This window comes from Rhineura floridana, chromosome 4, assembly GCF_030035675.1.
Source record: "Rhineura floridana isolate rRhiFlo1 chromosome 4, rRhiFlo1.hap2, whole genome shotgun sequence".
Classification (NCBI taxonomy): domain Eukaryota; kingdom Metazoa; phylum Chordata; class Lepidosauria; order Squamata; family Rhineuridae; genus Rhineura; species Rhineura floridana.
Window position 1 is genome coordinate 208,053,529 of NC_084483.1, and position 24,622 is coordinate 208,078,150.

General features: G+C 45.7%; 1 protein-coding gene across 1 annotated transcript; it reads left to right on the forward strand.

Annotated features, from left to right (window-relative positions):
- Positions 1-781: 781 nt before the first annotated feature.
- LOC133384570 (uncharacterized) lies at positions 782-24,225 on the forward strand. Its single transcript, XM_061626509.1, has 3 exons — positions 782-1,030; positions 20,739-21,235; positions 23,966-24,225. Exons 1-3 carry the CDS (start codon positions 1,028-1,030, stop codon positions 24,123-24,125), a joined length of 660 nt encoding a protein of 219 aa, XP_061482493.1. The 5' UTR covers positions 782-1,027; the 3' UTR covers positions 24,126-24,225.
- Positions 24,226-24,622: the final 397 nt, after the last annotated feature.

Genomic DNA, 24,622 nt, shown 5'->3' on the forward strand with positions numbered 1-24,622 from the left:
GTCCTTTACACCCCTTACGTCTTTCCTATGAAACAGCTCAGTAGGCGGAGTGCCTGCTTTGGATGCACAAGGTCCCGGGTGTGATCCCTGCCATCTCCAGCTAAAAAGATCAGGGTGCAAGTGTTGGGAAAGAGTTGTCTCTTTGCCTGGTGAGTCACGGCCAGTAAGCACAGCAGATGTCATGGGGGTCCCTTCTCATCGCTCCTTCCTTCTCCAGATTCTCTGTACTTGGGGACCATTTCGTGAGCAGCAGTGGTGGCTGGCGGCTCCATGTCAGTGGGGCAGCGGAGTCCACTCCGGACAGCTGTTCCTCCAGTAATGCCACCTGCTCAGTTGCAGGTAATCAGAACAAGCTGACTTACACTGAGTCAGATCACGGGTCCATCTAGTTCAGCACTGTTTACACTGAACAGGCGTCATCCGCAATGTGGCTCTCCAGGGTTTTTAGACGGGGTCTCTGCCAGCCACACCTGTAGGTGCCGGAGATTGAGCCTGGGGCCTTCTGCATGCAAGACAGGTGCTCTACCCCTGAGCCATGGCCCTTCCACAGCAAGATCACAGCTCGCTGGCTTGCAAAGCCTAAATCCGGCCCTGTTGGTAATGATGACAAGGACAGCGTGTTCCCTCTCCACTTCCTCTGCTTTGGGCCTCCCAAACCAAATCTCTCTCTTGGTCAGTCATTAGCATTCCATGGAAGTTAAGTAAATTGAAAACACACACCACTGCCACCCACTCGCTGCAAAGGAAGGAAAGAGTCTTTGCAACCCTTTGTGCTGACACGGAGGGCTAGACATCTGCCCGTCCCACCGTACGTGTAGATGGTCCTAAAAGATTAACTTGGATTGATTCAGTAACTGGCCCTGTGGGAATTCCAGAGAGTCTGTAGGAGGAGGTTTTAGTCACAAACACTTCCAGAGTTGCCTTGAAACTGCCCGTTACACCACAGCTGACGTTGGAGAGTGGCTGTCTCTCTCTCTCTCCTACCTCACGGCTGAAGTCTGCATTGAACGTTGGGGAGATCTTTGCTATGGTAAGTTGGAGGCTTTTTGTTTCATACTGTTGGTGTGCCAAGGATATTTGTGAACGCTTAAGCAAAAGTTAAACAGTAGGTGCTTTGCATGCAGGGAGCGGACGGAGATGCTCTGCTGTCTGACTTGGAACGGCGTCTAGATCAGCAGTTTCCCACGCGGCGTTCTGGGAAACCTTGAGGTTCCCAACTGCCTAGAACAGGGGTGGCGAACCCTTTTCAGTCAGACTCTTACCAGCGGCCACGCGTGCACGCACACCCACGCACACCCCTTTCTATTCTCCATCAAAGCAAGCCAGGAGCATTCTCACCCTTCAAGGGCACATTCCAGCATAGGAAAGCACTCAAGGAGGGCACAGAGTGTGGCCTGGGAAGAGGGTGTGGCCAGGTAGAGAACCAAGGGCCAGATAGAAAGCCCCGGAGGGCTGCATTTGGCCCCCAGATCTGAGGTTCCACACCCCCGGCCTAGATCATTCCCCAGGAACCTTTGCAATATGTAGGGAATATGTAGCTCCAGGACTGGGAAACCTTCTCAGCCTGAGGGCCACATTCCCTTCTGGGAAACCCTTTGAGGGCCAAATGCCAGTCAGAGCCAAAAGTAGCTGGGGCTACAAAGGCGAATGCTGCTTTTGTCCAGTAGGCGAGACACCCCTCTCTGCCCTCGATCCAGAGTTCGAGGACACGTCTCAGCCAGGCAGAGACACTGAAGGGGGTGCAGAACAGGGCCAGAGAGGGCTGGGGGCCGGGGAGAGTGCTTGTGGATGTTCTGAGGGCCAGAGAGGGGCCTGGGGGCCAAGGTGCTCTGGGATTTTGTAGCAGGCAGTTTACGGTATCTCTGTTATCTTTTCGGCGCCTTTTGAAGACTTTCCTCTTCCAACAAGCCTTTTGAGACCTATCCCAGTCTGCGTCTGTGTTGGAATTGCTTTTAATATGTTTTTTTAATAATGTTTTTAACCCTTGTTTAAAATATATTTTTAAAGCTTTTCTTTTAACGTTGTTTTATTTTAATGTATATTAAGGTCTGTTTTTATGATGCGTTAAAGTGTTTTTAGCGCTTCTGTTTGCCGCCCTGGGCTCCTGCTGGGAGGAAGGGCGGGATATAAATCAAATAATAAATAAATAAATAAATAAATAAATAAATAAATAAATAAATAAATAAATAAAAGGTAAGCAGGAGCCCCTGACAGCAGAAGAGTTTCAAAGAACTAGGGCAATTTTTGTAAAAAAAATCAACACAAACTCATTTACTTATTTAGGATTAATTAATCCAGACTTCCTATCACATGTTGGCTGCAACAACGACTCAAGGCACTTGGCTGTCCCGAACAGTCAGGGACTTTTTATTCTGAGATTTATTCAGGGTGCAGCAGGATTCAAGCCTTTCCAAAGCACTCTTATGGCCATTCTGAAAGAGACCTATAAAGATTAACAAAAAAAAATCAGAGGTTTGCAGGTCAGAGTGCAGGATCCATCTCCAGCCCAATGCATTCCATCAGAACAGGCCATATTCTTGTGGATGGTTCCTAAAATCCATACTGTAAGCCAACCTCACCACACTGTATTTTCCTGTGAACATTTAGAAGGAATCTCTCTATCTCGGTATATCCATCTCATTTTAGCATATCCTTGCACCATGCAGTCCTACTCAGGAGGTGCATGCCTAAATTGCTTGCAATGTCAGAAAGGGCACTGGTGCACATCTCCCAGACCTTGGTGCCCTGCCTGCCTCTTTGATGGTGATCATGCGCCTTCCTGGGGCACACATTGCCTTGGATCATGCAGACTCAGCTTAGAGGGGTACAGGTCAGGCTGCATAGCACATGTACAGCTCTGTTCTCCAACACCTCCCCAATGCTTCCCCCTCCCCACAACAACTGCCACTGGAGGCCCAATGGTAGGGCTGGTCTTGCGGGTTGGCCCTCTGGGTGTTTCCATACTGATGCTATTATGGGGCAGGATTCAATCACATGCTAGCAAATTCAGGATGAACAATTAAAGCGGATTTGGCACTCTTGTACAACCTGTTCCCTGCCCCCACCCCCAAAATCAGACTTTTTACAGTGAGAAAATTGGTGAGAAAATGCACTGGGAAGTATAAGATAAAATTTGCTTGATGTGGCATTGTCTAACCTCCTTGCAAACAAATCAGGACGAATGTTCAATAAACAGGTCATCTGGAAGCAACCTCACAGCACTAATGCTAGTTGAGGTTGTTATTTTACATTTTCATTAAAAGCAGGGTTAATTTGTTTATTTTATTTATTTATTTATTACTTTTGTATACTGCCCCATAGCTGAAGCTCTCTGGGCGGTTAATGTCATCCAGCTAAAAAAACCCCTACTTGATTGATCATATGGGGTGTCAATTAATATATCAGGTCCCAATGGTTTTAAAGGGGGAGGAGGTGAAGATAGGTCCTGAAAAGACCGGGGCCACAGGCCCATAGGACATGAAACTGCGTACTTCATTTGCATATGCAAATATAAATTTAGGGGAACTTTTAGGGGAAATGGCATGGAGAAAAGGGCAACCCTGCTCTCCCCCACTGTCACGGACCTGATCAGATTCAACTGCTTTCACTCAGCTAGTGGTAATTTAAAAAAAACAAAAACCTGCAGATGATCCTAATCATCATGCATCTCCAAAGTTACATTTAATTTAGCCACAAAATGTACATGTTCATGTGTGTGTGTACATGCAAAACTACAGATATCCACACTGTCTGTAGACGATGAAAGAGAAAAGAGAATTCCAAAAGCAAAGGGGGAGTCCATGGAAACACAATATGGTGTGGGTAATTAGTGACTTGGTTATGCTAAAATAAATAGTCTGTGGGCCAGGCATTTGGTGCCCATTTCAGCTAAAAAATGTCCCATTTTGGAGCCAAGACTGAACACATGATGCTTTTTCCTTTTATCGTTGCCTGCAGTGTGGTCATGTCTTTCTGAAACATTCCCAATCTTGTTCTGAAAGGACTTATTGTCTGGTGGATACTGAACACTTAAAGCATGAAACAGAACACAGACATGCCAAAATAATAATAATATTACCCGCCCTTCACCCAAAGTCCCGGGACAGGTTACAACAACTTTAAAACACATAATTAAAAAGTTAAAAGCAACCTAAGCAACATCACAGAAAACAGGGTGGGTCCTAAACATCTGCATCTCAGGTGTCGAAGTCTAGGGTAAAGAGGTACGGTCTTCAGCATTCGCCGAAAGTTGTACAGTGAAGTTGCCAGACGCACCTTGGTGGGGAGGGATTTCCACAGCTTAGGGGCCACCACAGAGAATGCCCTCTCCCGGGCCACCCTCCTAAACTTCCAAGGGTGGTGCAACTACCAAAAGGGCCCCCTCTGCCGATCTCAACACCCGAGAGGGTCTGTAGAGAAGGAGGCGGACTTTCAGATATTTGGGACCGAAGTCGTTTAGGGCTCTAAACATTAACAGTGAACACCTTGAACTGAGCCCGGACATGAACTGGCAACCAATGCAGCTGTTTTAAAACGGGGGTTATATGAGTTCTAAAGGGAAACCCAGCCAGTTATCTGGCTGCTGCATTTTGAACCATTTGAAGTTTCCGAGTCATCTTCAAGGGCAGCCCCACATACAGCTCGTTGCTATAATCCAGTCTAGAAGCTACCAGAGCATGGAGCGCTGTGGCCAAGCGTTCTCTGACCAAAATGGACCAAAACTGGCAAATCAGCCTGAGTTATAAAAAGGCTCTCCTAGCCATTGAGGCCGCCTGAACCTCCAGTGACGGTGTTGGATCAAGGAGTACCCTCAGACTGTGGACCTACAACTTCAAGGAAAGAGCAACTCCATCCAGAACATGCCATCTTCCCACCTCCAGGACATGAGTACATGAGAAATAATGGAATATTTAGGTGTGGAGTGTGCAGTACACAACCAAAAGATGTAGTAATGGTGGCTATTAGCTTAAATAGTTTTAAAAGTGCATTGGAAGAATTCATGGAGGATCTTTTCAGTAGCTGCTAGTCACAATGACTATATGCTGCTTCCACAATTAGCAGCATCACCATGCTCCTGAGGTCGCTTCGAGGTGACCAAATTATTGAGCATTCAGTCTGATTTGTTTACGCAAAGTTTGCTTGGAGATTAGATGATACTGGCTATTTACTGAACAGCGGTGCTGAGATTATAGCAGAAGGCATCCTCAGCTCGTGAGTTTTATCATCTGTTGAAACAAAAAATTATCTCTACAGGACTAAGCTCAAGAAAACCTTGTGCTGCAAGTTGGCAGTGGAAGCCAGCTGGGCACAGCATTGATTGACTGGTGGCTGTGCCGTCATGAATTATTTACATTCCCCCACCCCCGCATGACAAAGTAGGCATGCAACATAAATCAATAGTGCTTTTAAAACAAGAGAGATAAATAAAAAGAAAAAGGCAGACATCCTTGCTGAAGCACAGGAGGCGATGAGGAGGATTTATTAATGCTAACTGATCTCTGTTAAGTGTGCTAGTCAGTTGCAAAAGTGAGGGAGGCTGGACTCAGCTTGGAGTAAAATCTGCTGCAACCACCAACCAGTAGTTGAATTAGAGGGGGCAGAGGGGTTCTGCACCCTTCCTTTCGTGTGTGTATGTGTGTGTCTACCATTGATAGCCTTTGTTGTTGTTGTTATGTGCCTTCAAGTCCATTACGGCATTTGGTGACCCTATGAATCAGCGACTGCCAACAGCATCTGTCGTGAACCGCCCTGTTCAGATCTTGTAAGTTCAGCTCTGTGGCTTCCCTTATGGAATCAGTCCATCTCTTGTTTGGCCTTCCTCTTTTTCTACTCCCTTCTGTTTTTCCCAGCATTATTATCTTTTCTAATGAATCATGTCTTCTCATGATGCGTCCAAAGTATGATAACCTCAGTTTCACCATTTTAGCTTCTAGTGATAGTTCTGGTTTAATTTGTTCTAACACCCAATTGTTTGTCTTTTTCGCAGTCCATGGTATCCGCAAAGCTCTCCTCCAACACCACATTTCCTCCAATAGCATGTTATGAACCACCCTGTTCAGATCTTGTAAGTTCAGATCTGTGGCTTCCCTTATGGAATCAGTCCATCTCTTGTTTGGCCTTCCTCTTTTTCTACTTCCTTCTGTTTTTCCCAGCATTATTGTCTTTTCTAGTTATCCTCCGTGAATTTGTCTAATGCTCTTTTGAAGCCATCCAAGCTGGCAGCCATCATTGCTTCTTTTTTTTTTTTTTTTCAATAATTTTTATTCAAATTTTCATAAAACATACAAGACGAAATCATAAAACATTCAAAGACAAAAAACAAAATCAAAAATAGTTAAACAAAAAAAAAAAATAAAAAAAATAAAAATAAAAATAAAAAATAAAGAGTAAAATATTGACTTCCCATTTGTCAAAGATCAGATCAGTTATAAGTCTATAATATATAACAATCCTGTCTCTTAAGTCATATTATAAAATCACTTTCCTCCAATAGTTATCTTACTTAATCATCAAATCTCATAAACATTACTTTATTCTTTCCACAAAAAGTCAAAGAGAGGTTTCAATTCTTTAAGAAATATATCTATCAATTTTTTTTTTCCAGATAAGCATATCAATTAATCCATCTCATTACTAATTATGATAATCTTATTGTCATAACCATTGTCAAAATAAACATTTCAATTAATCCATCACATCAGAATCTGTTAGGTTCAGTAATTTCAGTAGCCATTGTTCTATTATCCCTATTAGTTCCATTTTCCATCTTCCATCTTCAGTAGTCTTGTTAAGTCCAGTAATTTCAGTATCCAATCTTCCATTATCAGTATTCCATAATAATCTTGCTGTCAAAGCCATAGTCATATAGTAAGAGTCTGATGGGAATTACCTCTATCCCAAATATTTTCTTGCCATCCATTCTGAATAGGTTGCTGAAATACTGCTGTAAAATCATATCTCTGTTCTTTTTTTCAAAATACACTGGATCATCTCTTGAAAGTTTTTCCATTGTTACATGGCTGCAGTTAATTCCATAGATTTTCTCTATATTGGGCTCCATCACATCATTCCAGTCCAGAAGATTATCCATGCCATTGATAACTTTATCTCTAGAATCTTCATTAATTTCTTCAGAGATAACATTGAGTTCCAAACAATAGATTTTATTTCTAAAGTCCATAGACTCCAAATCTTTTTCCTGTTCCACGTTTGTTCCAATCTCCGGGGTCTCCTCTCTCACAGGGACCCCTGTACCAGTCTCCAGGGTCTCCTCTCTCACAGGGACCCCTGTTCCAGTCTCCAGGGTCTCCTCTCTCACAAGGACCCCTATGTCTTTAATCTCCTGTGTCTCCAAACAATAGATTTTATTTCTAAAGTCCATAGACTCCAAATCTTTTCCCTGTTCCACGTTTGTTCCAATCTCCGGGGTCTCCTCTCTCACAGGGACCCCTTCCAGGGTCACCTCTCTCACAGGGACCCCTATATCTTTAATCTCCTGCGTCATTTTACTCAATTCAATTTTCAGCTCCTTACAACCCTGTCGCAGGTTTTGTTTCGTTATCTCAATCTCATCCATTATTTTCTGAAACATAGTTATTTCCAGATTCTCAGCCACTTTCTTAATTGCCATTTTAAAAGAAAAATATAGGAAAACCACTTCTTATTTCAGCAACAATTGGGTTAATACTCCAAACTTGGTGACATCACAGTATAAACAGAGCAGACAGCCTTATCTCTCCATAGTTAAGTAAACAAAATGCAGTTCCCAGGATCGAAACAATTAATGGCAGTCGTCAAGAAACAGATTCGTCAAAATAAAATAGACCAAAAAGAGAGTAGTCTCAGACAGTATAATATTCTTCAAAATAAAAATCTGGAATAGAAATCCCTCTTCTGTGTATATCTTTAGAATGCAAATCCAGGACAGCTTTTTGCAACAAAAACAGAGATAAGCTATTAATTAGTGCGTAGCAGAGAGAAGTTATGGCTCCCCAGTGAGATGTCAAAAACCGATCAATCTGGCAAATCTCTTTTAAACAGCAACAATTTAAGTCAAGTAAAAGAAAAATATAGAAAGAAGGGTGCTTGCCTGTTAGTGCGTTCTCTCTTAGAAGATAAGATGAACGTTCGCTTTAACAGATAGAGCTTGCTGTTGAAAATCCGTCCCACCTTCGTCGGCTAGACCTCGTCCCATAAATTAATGAGATCTGGTCGTCCCAACAAAAATAGGCTTTGAGGTTAATCTCTTCGTTTCTCCCTACCCGGGAGAAGTTTAATCAGTCAAAAAAAAAAGAAAAAACTGACTGATATATCTGAATAAGCTTCTTTTGAGGCAGGAGCCCGTCTCAAAAGCAGGCACAGGCTAAGTCACCCTTCCCGGAAGTCCTAGCCATCATTGCTTCTTAACAATGCGTCGTGTGAAGAAGTACTTTTCTTTTGTCTGACCTGAATCTTCCATCATTCAGCTTAATTGGATGACCCGGAGTTCCAGTTGGGAGAGGGGAAAAATGTCTCCCTATCCACTTTCCTCTTAGGGGAGCGCTTCTAACCCCTTGATCATTTTACTTAGGATTTGGGTGCAAATGTGCTGAACCAGAGATGTGGAATCAATAACCCTTTAGAACAGGGACTCTAGGTGTGTGGTCCATGGACCGCACCTCCCATCAGACCCAGTCAGCATGGCCAGTGCTCAGGGATTATGGGAGATGCAGTCCCAGCAACAACTGTAGATGTTTCCCACTCCTGTGCTAAACTATTGTTGTGAGTTTGGGGGTTGGAATGGATGATCCCTGTGAGTCCCCTTCCAGCCTCTGATTTGCAATCCTGTGCCTTGGGACTGGCTCTGCTGGCCAGATGAATTTCTTTTGCTAAGCTAATAGCATGTTCAGGTTGCTAATGGGTCCCAGGCTATGGTTGCCTTGGGTTTCTATCATGGAAAGAAAGGCGGGGTATAAATGTAATAAATAAATAAATAAATAAATAAATAATGGGTCTTTCAGGTGCCCAACAACTGATGAATGAGCCAGGAAGATCCTTTTGTCATTTAAACTCTGCAGGAGAGCCTTCCCTCCCCCTCCTGGTGGCTAGCGGTTTGTGCTTTGAGTGTTTTGAGAGTGTGTCTAGAGAAAGGCTGGGAACTGGAGGCAGGCAGAGAGGCTATCCCTCTGCACCATGGCTTTGAGGTGCCTCCTGTAACCCGGATGGAAAAGCTGGATATTGGACTGCTGACGCCTTGAACCCCTCCATCCTAAGCTCAGGTTGGAATGTGTGTAAATAAATAAACTATATTTCATGAAGACACTGCAGTCTCCGCTGACCTTCTTCTTCCCAAAGGAAACCAAACCCTGGATGAGCGCAGGGACCCCAGAAATCTCACCGCTCAGAGATTGGGGAGGCACGCAACACTATGTTTGGAACATTCCCATCCCATGGTAAGAAAAATGACCAGAGCAGAACCTGGACTCCTGATTTCCCCTCCTGAGAGCTGGGACAGCAATGAATCAAGGTCCAGTTGACTGCAATTCAAATGAATTGTCTAGAATAAGAAGTCCACTTTGGATGTCATCTAAAAGCAAAAGCGAGTTCTCAGAATGTGGCTTGGAACGGGGGCGTCTGCCTTTGTAGCATGCACTTAACATGCACCTGGTTTGGATTATTCGAGGGAGGGAATCAGACACAAAGTGGGTGAACACCGCAGTCAGTGGGCTTTGCACAGCTAAGAGCTCTGAGACATTGAAAGCATTGCAAAGAAAATTAGGCACATTGAATCCATCTGGGAGGCAAAGCACACCATCCTCTGCCAGAGGCAAAGGAATTTTCTCCAGGAGCAGCTAGTGTCAGCCGTAAATGATCAGGTAGGAAGTGTCAGATACTACTGACCCCTTGTGCAAGGCACTGGGGAGGTGCTGATAAAATGCACAGCCAGGACAAGACAGAGTTCTTGCTAATGAAGCAATGATTAATCTCATAATTGTGAGCCGCACCCTAGATTATATGAAAGCCTCTTTTGGCCACTTGGGGCATTTGGGGGGGGGGGGGGCATCAAGATTGATTTTTTTCCAGGCTTCACTTTTAGACATTAGAAGAACATCTGTGTTTGTTTGAAAAATGGAAATGGACTGCCTTCAAGTCAATCCCGACTTATGGAGACCTTATGAACAGAGTGTTCATGGTAAGCGGCATTCAGAGGAGGTTTTCCATTGCCCCCTTCTGAGGCTGGTCCTCCCCAGCTGGCTAGGGCCTGCTCAGCTTGCCACAGCTGCACAAGCCAGCCCCTTCCTCGTCCGCAACTGCCAGCTGGGGGGAACTGGGCTCTTTGGGACTCTGCAGCTTGCCCACGGCTGCACAGGTGGCAGGGCCTGTAACCCCTGAGCCAATCCCTGTGGGGTGATCTTTGGCTGGCCCTTGACACCCAGGAGACACGAGCAGGGATTGGAACGCACAGACTCTGGACTCCCAGCCAGGCTCTCCTCCCCCTGTTGTTTAGTTATTTATAAAATTATTTATATGGCATCTTTTGAAGCATAGCATAAGGAAAGGAGGCTTACATCTCATAGAAACACAGTTAACGTTCAAAAGCTAAGTGTTTAAAAAGCAGCAGTAAAACACAGGCCAATTAAAACAGCAAAACAGATGTGGTCACATCCACACCATACATTTAAAGCACATGGCTTCCCCCAAAGGATTCTGGGAACAGTAATTTGTTAAGGGTGCTGGGAATTGTAGCTCCATGAGGGGTAAACTACCGTTTCCAGGATTGTGTGGGGGAAGCCATGTGCTTTAAATGTATGGTGCGGATAAAAAAAATATGGCCAGAAATAAATGGGGTTTTTAAAACTCTGCTTACAATCTTCCAGAGTTGGGCCTGCCCCGGCATAGAGTTCTGCAATCGGGGGGCCACAATGGAAAAAGCCCTGCGTCTCATACCCACAAAATGGAAACAAACTGTGGTAAGCTCAGCTGTACCCCTGTAATGTCTCACCACTTAGAGATATGCAGCCTGCATATAAAAGAAAATTTATCATCTATGCAGTTAGCAAGATGGAAGCATAAGAAATTCCTGCACAGATGTAATTCTAACTGTAACTGCATTTTCATGTAAAGTTGTTATTGTTGCTTTTTAATAATGTTATTACCTTGTTATTTAATTTTTGTAAATTGTACTGTTTTTGTTGATATGTATTTCTATATTTATGTTTATTTTTTGTAAGCCTTCTTGAGGGCCTTTTGGCCAAAAGGCGGGACAGAAATAAACCATAATGATATTAATAATAACAACAATAATAATACGGAGTGCGCAGTCGGCCATATCACGTGATGAGAGGCTCAGAACTTCTGTACCTAAGACAAGTCAGTCCTAGATGCTGACTTTTTCAAGGACTGGCATGCCTTTAACCTTTGAGTGCAGGACAGGCTGTTGTTGCGGAATAGGTGAAGGGAGAACACAACAGATGTTAAAGAGCAGGAATGGGGGACCTGTGAGCTGCTATTATAACTCCCATCATTTCTGACTGTTGGCCGTGGTGCCGCCTGCTGGGCCGATGGGAATTGGACTCCAGCACCACTGAAGGGCCACAGCTTGCCTGCCCTGGATGTAGAGCCTATTGCTGTGACCCTGTGCAGTAATCCTCAATATGGCAACAGGGGCATTATAAGCATGCCTGTGAGATTTTGTAGGGTCTGGTGCTGGAGGAAAAATGGGGAGCAGGGAGGCAGCATCAAAGATAAGGAGGTAAGAGAGAGAGAAAAATCTCAAAATAGAATTGGAAAATAAGTATTTATAAATTGATAAGATGTCCTTTTAAACTAGTAGGATGCCCAACACGCTTCAGTAGCGGCCTTCCTGAAAAGCACTTACCGAGAGTACAGGGCTGCTCTTAAGGCAACATCTAGCCAGGATGGCTATGCTCTGCCTCCATAGGTGGAGGCAGCATGCTTCTAAATACCAGTTGCTGGAAACTGCAGGAGGGGAGAGTGTTCTAGTGCTCAGGTCTTGTGCAGGCATCCTGTAATGGGCATCTGGTTGGCCCCTGTGAGAAGAGATGGGCCACTGGTCTGATCCAGCAGGGCTCTTCTTACATTCCTATCCCTCAATGTGCATAGGATGCACATGCATGTAAAGGTGTGCACATGGACACACAAAAGGCCACTGCTCCCTTTCCCATCTCTTGCCATCGTAAGTCTCCCTCCTGGTATTAAGTGCTGCTGCTGCAACTGCATTGCAGCCATTGGGCAGTACTTTATCCTTTGTGGCATTAAGCCAGGGATGCAGAATATCTGTGGCCCTCCTGATGCAATTCCCATCAGCCCCCAGCCAGAGTGACCAAATATCAGTGACCTGTGGGCACTGGAGTCTAACAGCTTTCAGAGGGCCACAGGTTCCCTATCCTTGTATTAAGCATTCTTTTTTATTTATTTTTTACAAAAAGACCAACATACCTATAAATCACCACTATTAAGGGTGACTTATAAACACACCCTGCGTCATAAGCCAACGCAGGACAAGTTATTACAAGGAAAGTGACACAAGGAGGAGAAAAGCCTTCAGCTCTGCATCATGATGATGGGTGTGGGGGGCTCAGGCGGCAATTATGCTTGTCAGATTACAGGCATCCGTTTCTGTTTTCAATTTGCTGAATGCTGGAGGGTGCACAACATGTTTCCACTGAAGAAGACAGACACGGGAACATGGGAAACTGCTTCATACTGTGTCAGGTCGTTGATCCATCTAGCCCAGTGACTGGGTGTGAGGGACGGACAGATGTATCAATTTTGATTCTCTCTGATTCTCATTTTTCCAAACTGAAATTCAGTTCTCCACATTTCTGCAGCAATCCCTGTTTTGCCAGAGGCAAGAAAGGGATTGATTTCAGAAACAATTATCAGATTGGGGCGGCGGGGGGGGAAGAAAATGTACAATGCTTTCATTGAGAGCAGTTGGTGTTTTCACAGCAGACAAACCAATAAACAGATAAAAGCAGCTCTTGAGCACAGTTATCTTACAGTCTCCTTTCTGTTGTCGGAAGCCCTGGGTAACAACAGTGGAGAGATCCCAGCTGGCCAATACATACACAGCACCTTGCCAGACTCTGTCTGTGTTGAGGCTTCTTGAGCAGGAGTTAGGGAGCCTTGTTTATACCCAAAAGAGCCCCTGGACCTGGGTGCAAGTTTACACCTGTGACTTTAACTAGCTATATCTGTGGGGATGTTTTTTTTAATTTGGGTCTCACGCTTCTGCCTTTGTTTATCAATTCTGTTTGTCAGCGTCCTTGAGCTTTGTAGCAGCATGATTCGCTGCCCCTGCCTTAAAGGCCAGGTTCCCAGGTTTTAGCAGTGAGAGAAAGCATCTTCACTAACGAGCAATTGGTATCCACTGTGCTCAAGTCCTGCTTGCAGGGCTTCTGGTTTATTTATGTATGTAGTATTTCTTTCATTCCCTTTATGAATCACTTCCTATAACATATCTCAAAGCAATGTAAGAATAAAAACATCAAATAAAAAGCAATTAAGACAATTTCATAATAAAACCAATTTCAAATCCAAGCCTGGTATTATTATGTTACATTATGGTCTATTTTTATGCCACCTTTTGGCCAAAAAGGCCACCAAGGTGGCTCACACAAAATATAAAATACTAGTCAGAAATGAATAATACAATTTACAAAAATTTAAGACAACAAAATCTTAACATTTTAAAAAAGCAACAACAGCAGCAAATAAAAGCCAAATACATTCCTCTTCCTGGGAAAGGCCGGTCCTCAGAAAGATGTCGAGCTACGATAAAAAACCTCTCCATTTTAAAAGGCTTTCTGACAAAGGAAGACTTTCAATAGGCTCCTACAAGACAATAAAGACTGTACTTGTCTGATATGTAACACAGGACGGGGGGGAGGGGACCTTTTCTGCCTGGTGGTCCAGATGGTTATCTCCCCACCCCTGCTAAAGTAGGTGGAGCCATCTACTTGTCAATCACCTGATGTCAAAAAAGATGTCAAAAGATGTCAAAAGAACACAAACTCTGGCAAAAGAAATGCAAGAAGACAATAAGGAATGCTAAAAAAGAATTTGAGGAGCACATTGCTAAGAACATAAAAACCAACAACAAAAAATTCTATAAATACATTCAAAGCAGGAGACCATCTAGGGAGACAATTGGACCCTTGGATGATAAGGGAGTCAAAGGTGTACTAAAGAACGATAAGGAGATTGCAGAGAAGCTAAATGAATTCTTTGCATCTGTCTTCACAGTGGAAGATATAGGGCAGATCCCTGAACCTGAACTAACATTTGCAGGAAGGGATTCTGAGGAACTGAGACAAATAGTGGTAACGAGAGAGGAAGTTCTAATCTTAATGGACAATATAAAAACTGACAAATCACCGGGCCCGGATGGCATCCACCCGAGAGTTCTCAAAGAACTCAAAGGTGAAATTGCTGATCTGCTAACTAAAATATGTAACTTGTCCCTCAGGTCCTCCTCCGTGCCTGAGGACTGGAAAGTGGCAAATGTAACGCCAATCTTCCATAAGGGACGCAGAGGGGATCCCGGAAATTACAGGCCAGTTAGCTTAACTTCTGTCCCTGGAAAACTGGTAGAAAGTATTATTAAAGCTAGATTAACTAAGCACATAGAAGAACAAGCCTTGCTGAAGCAGAGCCAGCATGGCTTCTGCAAGGGAAAGTCCTGTCTCAGTAACCTATTAGAATTCTTTGAGAGTGTCAACAAGCATATAGATAGAGGTGATCCAGTGGACATAGTGTACTTAGACTTTCAAAAAGCGTTTGACAAGGTACCTCACCAAAGGCTTCTGAGGAAGCTTAGCAGTCATGGAATAAGAGGAGAGGTCCTCTTGTGGATAAGAAATTGGTTAAGAAGCAGAAAGCAGAGAGTAGGAATAAACGGACAGTTCTCCCAATGGAGGGCTGTAGAAAGTGGAGTCCCTCAAGGATCGGTATTGGGACCTGTACTTTTCAACTTGTTCATTAATGACCTAGAATTAGGAGTGAGCAGTGAAGTGGCCAAGTTTGCTGATGACACTAAATTGTTCAGGTTTGTTAAAACAAAAAGGGATTGCGAAGAGCTCCAAAAAGACCTCTCCAAACTGAGTGAATGGGCAGAAAAATGGCAAATGCAATTCAATATAAACAAGTGTAAAATTATGCATATTGGAGCAAAAAATCTTAATTTCACATATACGCTCATGGGGTCTGAACTGGCGGTGACCGACCAGGAGAGAGACCTCGGGGTTGTAGTGGACAGCATGATGAAAATGTCGACCCAGTGTGCGGCAGCTGTGAAAAAAGCAAATTCCATGCTAGGGATAATTAGGAAAGGTATTGAAAATAAAACAGCCGATATCACAATGCCGTTGTATAAATCTATGGTGCGGCTGCATTTGGAATACTGTGTACAGTTCTGGTCGCCTCATCTCAAAAAGGATATCATAGAGTTGGAAAAGGTTCAGAAGAGGGCAACCAGAATGATCAAGGGGATGGAGCGACTCCCTTACGAGGAAAGGTTGCAGCATTTGGGGCTTTTTAGTTTAGAGAAAAGGCGGGTCAGAGGAGACATGATAGAAGTGTATAAAATTATGCATGGCATTGAGAAAGTGGATAGAGAAAAGTTCTTCTCCCTCTCTCATAATACTAGAACTCATGGACATTCAAAGAAGCTGAATGTTGGAAGATTCAGGACAGACAAAAGGAAGTACTTCTTTACTCAGCGCATAGGTAAACTATGGAATTTGCTCCCACAAGATGCAGTAATGGCCACCAGCTTGGACGGCTTTAAAAGAAGATTAGACAAATTCATGGAGGACAGGGCTATCAATGGCTACTAGCCATGATGGCTGTGCTCTGCCACCCTAGTCAGAGGCAGCATGCTTCTGAAAAGCAGTTGCCGGAAGCCTCAGGAGGGGAGAGTGTTCTTGCACTCGGGTCCTGCTTGCGGGCTTCCTCCAGGCACCTGGTTGGCCACTGTGAGAACAGGATGCTGGACTAGATGGGCCACTGGCCTGATCCAGCAGGCTCTTCTTATGTTCTTATGTTCTTATGTCACTATGATGTCAGGCGATGCTGTGCTTTGAAGCCCTGATCACCGGACTTCAAAGCACAGCAAGGGCTGTTTTGCAAACAAGGTCAAGGCCAAGGTCACCCAGTGAACTTCATCATTGATCAACACAGATGTGAAGCCAGATCTCCTCAGCTAAAGTCCAGCTTGCTTGTCATCAGTGGCAGCTGATGGCTCCATGTCAGTGGGATGGTGGAATCCTCTCCAGGTTTTAGTTCAGACTAAATATTTCCTGCCTGAAACCTAGGAGAGCTTCTGCCAGTCAGTGTAGACAACACTAAGCTGGATGGACAAAGGTTCTGACTCGGTAAGGCAACTTCCAATGCAACATTTATCATTACACCACTGAGTTTAATTCATTTTAGGGAGCGGAGCTGGATTTTGAGATAGAAACTAACAATGGCATTTTACTTGACCGAGGTTGTGCCAAAATCCCACCCTGTTTGGGTTTGCTACACATTCTCCATTAATCTGCTTATTCTCTATTTTTGCAGATCGGATTTTTATGCAGTGATTCAGTGGCTATTTTTGAAAATGGATTTTTAAAAAAAAAATACTGATATTAAGCATAATAATTTTATCAATATTTCCTTTCATTTGTGGATACTTCCTTTCAGAATATCAACAGTTCCTTTAAAAATTATCCATGCTTCCTTTAAAAATATCAATAATAATAATAATAAATAATAAATTTAATTTATGTGTCGCCTATCTGGCCAGTGGCCACTCTAGGCGACGTACATACAATAAATATGGCAGAATACAATATAAAAATACAGTGAAATATATAAATTATAAGAGCAAACAATACATAATAGGAGGCATTTAAAACAGAAGAATATTAAGCCTCCCCAGAAGTCCCGAAAGCCTGCTGAAAAAGCCAGGTCTTTAAGGCCTTGCGGAACATATTCAGGGAAGAGATGTGCCGAAGATCTTGTGGGAAGGAGTTCCAGAGGGTGGGGGCCGCCACTGAAAAGGCCTTCTCTCTAGTGCCCGCCAATCTAGCTGCTTTGGTTGGCGGGACTGAGAGAAGGCCTTGTGTGGCCGATCTTGTCAGGCGGCATGATTGGTGGCGTTGTAGGCGCTCCTTTAGATAAACTGGGCCGAGACCGTGTAGGGATTTAAAGGTTAAAACCAACACCTTGAATTGGGCCCGGAAAACAACTGGAAGCCAGTGTAGATCGAACAACACTGGCGTGATGTGGTCCCAGCGACGACTGTTTGTGAGTAATCGAGCCGCCGCATTTTGTATAAGTTGTAGTTTCCGGACCGTTTTCAAGGGTAACCCCACGTAGAGCGCATTACAGTAATCTAATCGAGAGGTGACCAGGGCATGCACTACCAGTGGGAGCTGGTGAACAGGAAGGTAGGGTTGCAGCCTACGTACAAGGTGTAGTTGGTACCAAGCTGCCCGGCTCACAACCAAAATCTGAGCCTCCATGGACAGCTTGGAATCAAGTACAACCCCAAGGCTGTGGACCTGGTCCTTTAGGGGTAAACTCACCCCATTGAACTTCAGGTCAATGGTTCCCAACCTTCTCTTGTCCCCCACGAGCAGTACCTCGGTCTTGTCGGGGTTCAGTTTCAGCCTATTCCTTCCCATCCATCCACTCACGGACTCCAGGCACTTGGACAAGGTTTCCACAGCCAACTCTGGTGAAGATTTAAACGAGAGATAGAGCTGAGTGTCATCCGCATATTGATGACACTGCAGCCCAAATCTCCTGATGATGGCCCCCAGCGGCTTCATATAGATGTTAAATAGCATGGGAGAGAGGATAGAACCCTGTGGCACACCACAATTGAGAGGTCAAGGGTCTGAAACCTCCTCCCCCAATGCCACCTGTTGGTACCTATCAGAGAGAAAGGAACGGAACCACCGTAATACGGTGCCTCCTATTCCCAATCCCTCTAGGCGATATAAAAGGATACTGTGGTCGACAGTATCAAAAGCCGCTGAGAGATCGAGGAGGACAAGGAAGGTGAATTCTCCCCTATCTAATGCCCTCCTCATATCATCTACCAGAGCGACCAAGGCTGTTTCAGTTCCGTGACCAGTCCTGAAGCCCGATTGGTATGGATCTAAGTAATCCGTTTCATCCAAGTGTGTCGACAACTGATTGTCCACCACTCGCTCAATGACCTTGCCCAAGAATGGTAAATTCGAAATTGGGCGAAAGTTATTAAAAACTTGGGGATCCAAGGAGGGCTTCTTTAAGATGGGCTTTACAATTGCCTCCTTGAGGGCTGATGGCATCGCACCCTCTTTCAAGGATGCGTTTACCACCGCCTTGATCCCCTCACCCAACTTCTCTCTGCATCTCATGATGAGCCACGATGGGCAAGGGTCAGTTAGACAGGTGGTAGGCCTTACAGTCGAGAGCACCTTGTCCACATCCTCAGAAGAGAGAGGCCGAAAATGATCCCAGCATACCGGCATGCAACCGGTCAACTCCGATTCATTCACTGTATCCACGGCGCACGGGATCGAGCTCCGTATGTGTTCGATTTTATCAGCAAAGTGCTTAGCCAAAGTGTCACAGGAGGCTTTTGACTGTTCCAAGGGTTCCTGAGCAACTGGACCGACCAGGCTTCGGACCGCTTGGAACAACCTCCTGGGACAGCACTCTGCAGACGCAATAGAGGCAGTAAAGAAAGCCTTCTTTTCTGTCCTTATTGCCACTTGGTAGGCAGTTACTGCTGCTCTAACTTGTGTCCGGACACCTTCGGAGCTGGATTTCCGCCACCGGCGTTCTAGTCGTCTCACCTCCTGTCTCAGAATACGCAGCCGTGGTGTATACCAAGGTGCTGTCTGAGTTCTGTTCAGGGGGAGAGGACGTTTCGGAGCCACCCGGTCTAATATTAATATCAAAGAGAAAAAATGGTTCAGTAAAAGCAACATCTAGTGGACAAACAATGAACTCAAATCAATACCGGCCTGTTAGGTTGATGGAATGCTTTTGAACTGGCACTGGCCAACGGATCCCATCCCTTGACACTGTTGATATTTCTTAAGGGAAGCCATCTTGGAGCGGCTTTTCTCTTGAAAGTCAACACAGAAATACTATACTGGAGATATCCAGTGTGGCGTAGGTGTTACAATGTCAGACTAGGGCATGGGCACCACAGGTTGAAATCCCCACTCAGCAGCCATGAAGCTCACTGGGTGACCTTGGGCTTGTCACAGTCTCTCAGGCTAGCCTACCTCACAGGGTTGTTGTCAGGCTAAAATGGTGAGGGGGAGGAAAGGTGGGATAGAACACCTGGTACATCTCTGTCTCCATGTCTGTCTGGCTTCATGGATTAATTTGGAGCAGAACTTAATTTGGCCACCAAAACCTGCCTTGGAGGGTATTGCTGGAGGAGGCTTCTGCACTGTGGCAAGCAACAAAGGCCCAGCAAATCCTGCAGCAAACCATGCCAAAGCAGACTTTTCCCCAAAGGCCAGACAGCCAGAGTAAGACAATGACTCCTCCATCTCCATTGCCAGATGTGTGATGCCCTTGAGAAAAGCATTTAGCACTGGGTAGTTGGTATAGCACAGTGGGGAGGAGAGCCTGGCTGGGAGTCCAGAGTCTGTGAGTTCAAATCCCCACTCGTGTCTCCTGGGTGTCAAGGGCCAGCTAAAAACCATCCCCACACGGAGTGGCTCAGGGGTTAAGTGCCCTGCCACCTGTGCAGCTGTGGGCAAGCTGCGTAGTCCCAAGGAGCCCAGTTGCCCCCCAGCTGGCAGTTGCAGACAAGGGAGGGGCTGTTTTTTTGCAGCTGTGGCAAGCTGAGCAGGCCCTAGCCAGCTGGGGAGGACTAGCCTCCAAGGGAGGCAACGGTAAGCCCCCTCTGCATACCACTTACCATGAAATCCCTATTCACAGCGTTGCCATAAGTGGGGATCAACTTGAAGGCAGTCCGTTTCCATTTTTCAAGAAGTAGCAAGTGACAAAGCAATTGTAGCTCAGTGTCTGAGCATTTTCTTTTCACGCAGAAGGTTCCAGGCTCATTCCCCAACAGCATCTCCAGGTATGGCTGGGAAAGACACGTGCCTGAAACCCTGGAGAGACACTGCCCATCAGTGTCAACGAGGCATGGGGAACCCATGGCCCCCCAGGTGTCCTTGGACTCCAGCTCCCATCAACCCCATCATCCCTGCCCACTGGCGATGTTGGCTGGGAGTTATAGTCCAGCAACGTCTGGAGGGCCACAGATTCCCCAACCCTGGTGAAGACAACACTGAGGCACATGGACTCAGTGGCAGAGCACCTTCTCCTCTTGCAGAAGAGCCCAGGTTCAGTCCCCAGCAGTGTCTCCAGGTAGGACTGGGGAAAGACTCCAGTCTGAAACTCTAGAGAGCGTCTGCCAGTCAGTGTCAGGACCAATGGTCTGACTTGGCATGCGGCAACTTCCTATGTTTTATGTTTAATCAACCGACAGGCATCTGCGAAGCAACGAAAAAGTTTGCTGAAAACTACCAAACAAAGGAACAGGGTCTCCTTCAGCTTTTTTGTCACCTTCTGTAGGACTTTGGGATAATTGGAGAGTGGGGAGAGGGTGGATTTTGCATCCTTGATCCATGCATGTGTCAAAGCAGGATGTCTGAAGGCCACTGCCTACCCATCATCATATCCCTTGATTACTCAGCCAACTGTATTGACTTACGTTTGCTTGCTTCTAGTTTGCAACAAGGCCCTTCCGTGTTTGGAGTCTTCTCCTTGGGCTGTGTGTTGTTATGCCCGTCCGTTTGGCTCAGAGCAGAGAAAAGGAGTTGGTAGAGGACGTCACTTCAGGGCTTAGGATGGAGCAAGTGAGGCATGCCCCAGATGATCCTGGAGATCAGTCCCTGAACCCAGACTACTGCGACTTCACATTTCATGTCCCTTGGTCTGGTAGTTTTTGCACACCTACGATCCAGGCATACTCCCCAGCTTCTCAGGAAGAGCTGGACCATCTCAAGACCACATTGGAGGACATTGGCGGAGCCCTCAAGACCCTTCAGGGTGCTGCAACCCTGGAGGCAGGCAACTCCACGTATCAGGACATCATTTCTGAAGCTCTTCCGGATGTACGAGAAGCCAACATGGCGTTCCATGAAACCCTTGCAAAGTTCTTGCAAGAGCTGGAGGACCACATCCAAGCAGATGATCATCCACACTTGGAGAATGAGAAAAAGAAGTAGGTGTTTCCCACAGTTAATGATGTCTGTAGAACTTTGTGATGGAGTACAGCACTAGGCACCTTGTAAATAATCTGCTATATACTGTATATTGGAAAGTTGTTTGTTCACTATGCATTTGGACACCTCTTAAAATATCGTAACCAAATGTTTGCATGATGCTTCCTGAGATCAAGAAGCAGGTCTTTGTTTACGTTTGGATATCACTGGACACCATTTTGAATCAAGATGGTGGACAGAACCTTTCAAAACTGCACTTATCTCTTGGTTTCTCAGAATTCCTGAGCAATGTGGGGTGTAAGGCTGTAGTAAGCAATACTCTCTTGGGGGTCATTCAATGAACTATTCAGCAGGTGGTGCAGGACAGACAAAAGGAAATCCTTCTTCACACAATGCATAATCAACTTACAGAATTTGCAGTTGCAAAACATGCCCATGCTTGCTGACTGAGACGGGTTTAAAGGGGGATTAGGCAAATTCTTGGAGGAGGGAGAGATCTTCTTATATTCTTATTCCTGTCCTGTTCTCTTAGTGCTGTCACTTCAGCAGGTATCAGAAGTCTCGAGGCAACCCCAAAGTTTGCAGGAGCTTTAGAAGAAGAAAAAATGTTCAGGAGTCAGCATTCCCAAACAGCTCAATGAAGAGTGAGCATGCTCAGTAGGCATGAAATGCTGACTGCTAGAAAGGAAAGGGGGGAATAGGGTGGCAGGAGATTGAATGGAGTGTTTGGAACCCTGAACAGGAGAAGTCCGTACTGCAACATTTTGTTGCAGGTCCTGGTTGTCAGTGGCTAGTAGTCATTGGCTAGTACTATATACTCCCACCAGGAACAGAGGCGTTATGGCTGTAAACACGAGTTGCTGAGAAACAAGAGCTGGAGAGGGAGGAAAGAGTATACATTTAATTAATAAACAAAATAAATATTATTGCCCTCACGCCCTGCTTGTGGGCTTTCCCAGAGGCCCGTGTTTGGCCCCTGTGGGAAATGGGATGCTGGACTAGATGGGCCTTTGGCCTGATCCAGCAGCTTTTCTTATGTGAGGAAGCTGCCTTATTGGTCCATCTAGCTCAGTGGTGTCAACACGGACTGGTAGTAGCACTCCGGGTTAGGGTTAGGGTTAGGGTTAGAAGAGGGATCTTTCCCAGCCCTACTGCCTGGCAAAGCATCGGGGGTTGAACTTGGGACCTTCTCGATGTGAGGCCAGTGCTCCAACACTGAGCTACGGCCCTTCCCCAAACAAGGGCAGAGAGAGAGTCCGGAGGAAGGCTTTAAAGGTAAGGATGGGAAGGTGGCCGCGGGTATAGAAGGGGCGAGAGGCCAGTGCAGGGACATGAGAACAGGCATCATGTGGTCTGAGCAATGGCAGAAAGCGGAGGGTCGTTTTGGCAGCCCTGGCCCCCAGCTTCCCACGGTTTTGAATATGGAGATTCCATTTAGCTTTCATGGTGAATATCCACTGTTAGATCTCTCTCTCCCTTTATTTATTTATTTCATTTGTATCCCGCCCTTCCTCCCAGCAGGAGCCCAGGGCGGCAAACAAGGCACCAAAGAACTTTAAAGCATCATAGCAACAGATCTAAAAATACATTAAAACAAAACAGCATTAAAAACATTTTTAAAACAACAACCTTACAAAAGGGTTAAAAACATTATTAAAAAAAAACATATTAAACAATTCTGACACAGATGCAGACTGACCTTAGGAATGAACCGACCTCAGGAATGGCCTGCCTTCAAGTCGGTCCTGACTTACGGTGACCCTATGAACAGAGTGTTCATGGTAAGCGGCATTCAGATGAGGTTTTCCATTGCCTCCCTCTGCGGCTAGTCCTCCCCAGCTGGCTAGGGCCTGCTCAGCTTGCCACAGCTGCACAAGCCAGCCCCTTCCTAGTCCGCAACTGCCAGCTGGGGGGCAACTGGGCTCCTTGGGACTCTGCAGCTTGCCCACGGCTACACAGGTGGCAGGGCACGTAACTCCTGAGCCACTCACTGTGGGGTGATCTTTAGCTGGCCCTTGACACCAGGAGACACGAGTGGGGATTTGTACTCCCAGACTCTGGACTCCCAGCCAGGCTCTCCTCCCCACTGTGCTATACAGGCAGCCGTGAGCTGACCTACTCCCCCTTAAAAAAACAACCCTCTAAGCCTGTGGCCCTCACCATACTTTGTGGCAGAAGATTCCATAAGCTGTGTGAAGAAGTCGCAGACACAGAGGTAGCTGCCTTCCCCTGGGTCAGACCATTGGTCCATCTCACTCAGCACTGGCAGCACTGACTGGCAGCAGCAGCGGCTCTCCAGGGTTTCAGGCAGGAGACATTCCTGGCCCTTCCCAGAGACGCTGCTGGGGATTGAACTTGAGACCTTCTGCATGCAAAGCAGGTGCTCTGCCCACTGAGCGATGGTCCTCCTGCCATCCCTTCCGTGATTCTGCTGCTTGTCTATGTAACTGCAGCATTACCAAGCCACGATGGAGTGGGACGTTTTCAAGGACATCGTGGATGTGCAAGAGAGGGGGACCAGGAATGTGAGCAGGAGGCAAAGGAGGAGCCGTTTTCCTTTCTCTTCCTCTCTCCCTTGCTGGGATGTGGCATCCATCAGAGTTTGTGGCTGAGTGAGTTGCACAGCCGCAAAATCGCCAGCCAAATTCCTGCTCGGATGTGAAAATTGAGCTTGTTTATCCTGTTTTGGTGTGGATGACTGAATATTTTCTCCCTCCTCTTCTGCTTAGGTTAACGGAACACTTGCGGATGATGGATCATATGATTCAGGTCACCGGCCACTTGGCTGAGCAGCTGGACCAAGAGTCCCAAAACCTCCTGGAGACGCTGACCAGACCTTTGGAGAAACCCCCTGCTCTGGTGTACGGAAGGGCTCTGCAGCCCTCTTAGTTGTGTGCTCTGTTAGACGGCAAAGAAAGGCATGTGTTTTAAATTTGTATATTTGTTTTTAATGTTTTTAGTTACTGTAAACCGCCCGGAGAGCTTTGGCTAGGGGGCGGTATATAAATACAATAAATAATAATAATTAAAAAGATCTCAGCATTCATTATGGACTCGACTCCAGTGATGTTTGGTGTTTCTGTGCATGCACATTTCTTGTGTCATGGGGACACTGTATGTGGGGATAATCTTTCCTGCAAAGAAGCCTCACCTCCTCTTGCAGTTCTCTGGCAGAACAATTCCACGTGGGCTATTTCTGGGCAGTGGGGCAGGCATGGAGGGGCAGGAAGATTTCAGACAATAATAGACAATATTGTCTATTAGTATTCAATGCTAGTCTTACTCGGAATAGACCCATTGACATTAATAGACATAAGAACATAAGAAGAGCCTGCTGGATCAGGCCAGTGGCCCATCTAGTCCAGCATCCTGTTCTCACAGTGGCC

Bases quoted from the DNA above. Each gene is read 5' to 3' on its own strand.
- LOC133384570 (XM_061626509.1), top strand. The intron at 21,236-23,965 runs GTAGGTGTTTCC...TCTTCTGCTTAG, and splicing joins TTGGAGAATGAGAAAAAGAA to GTTAACGGAACACTTGCGGA.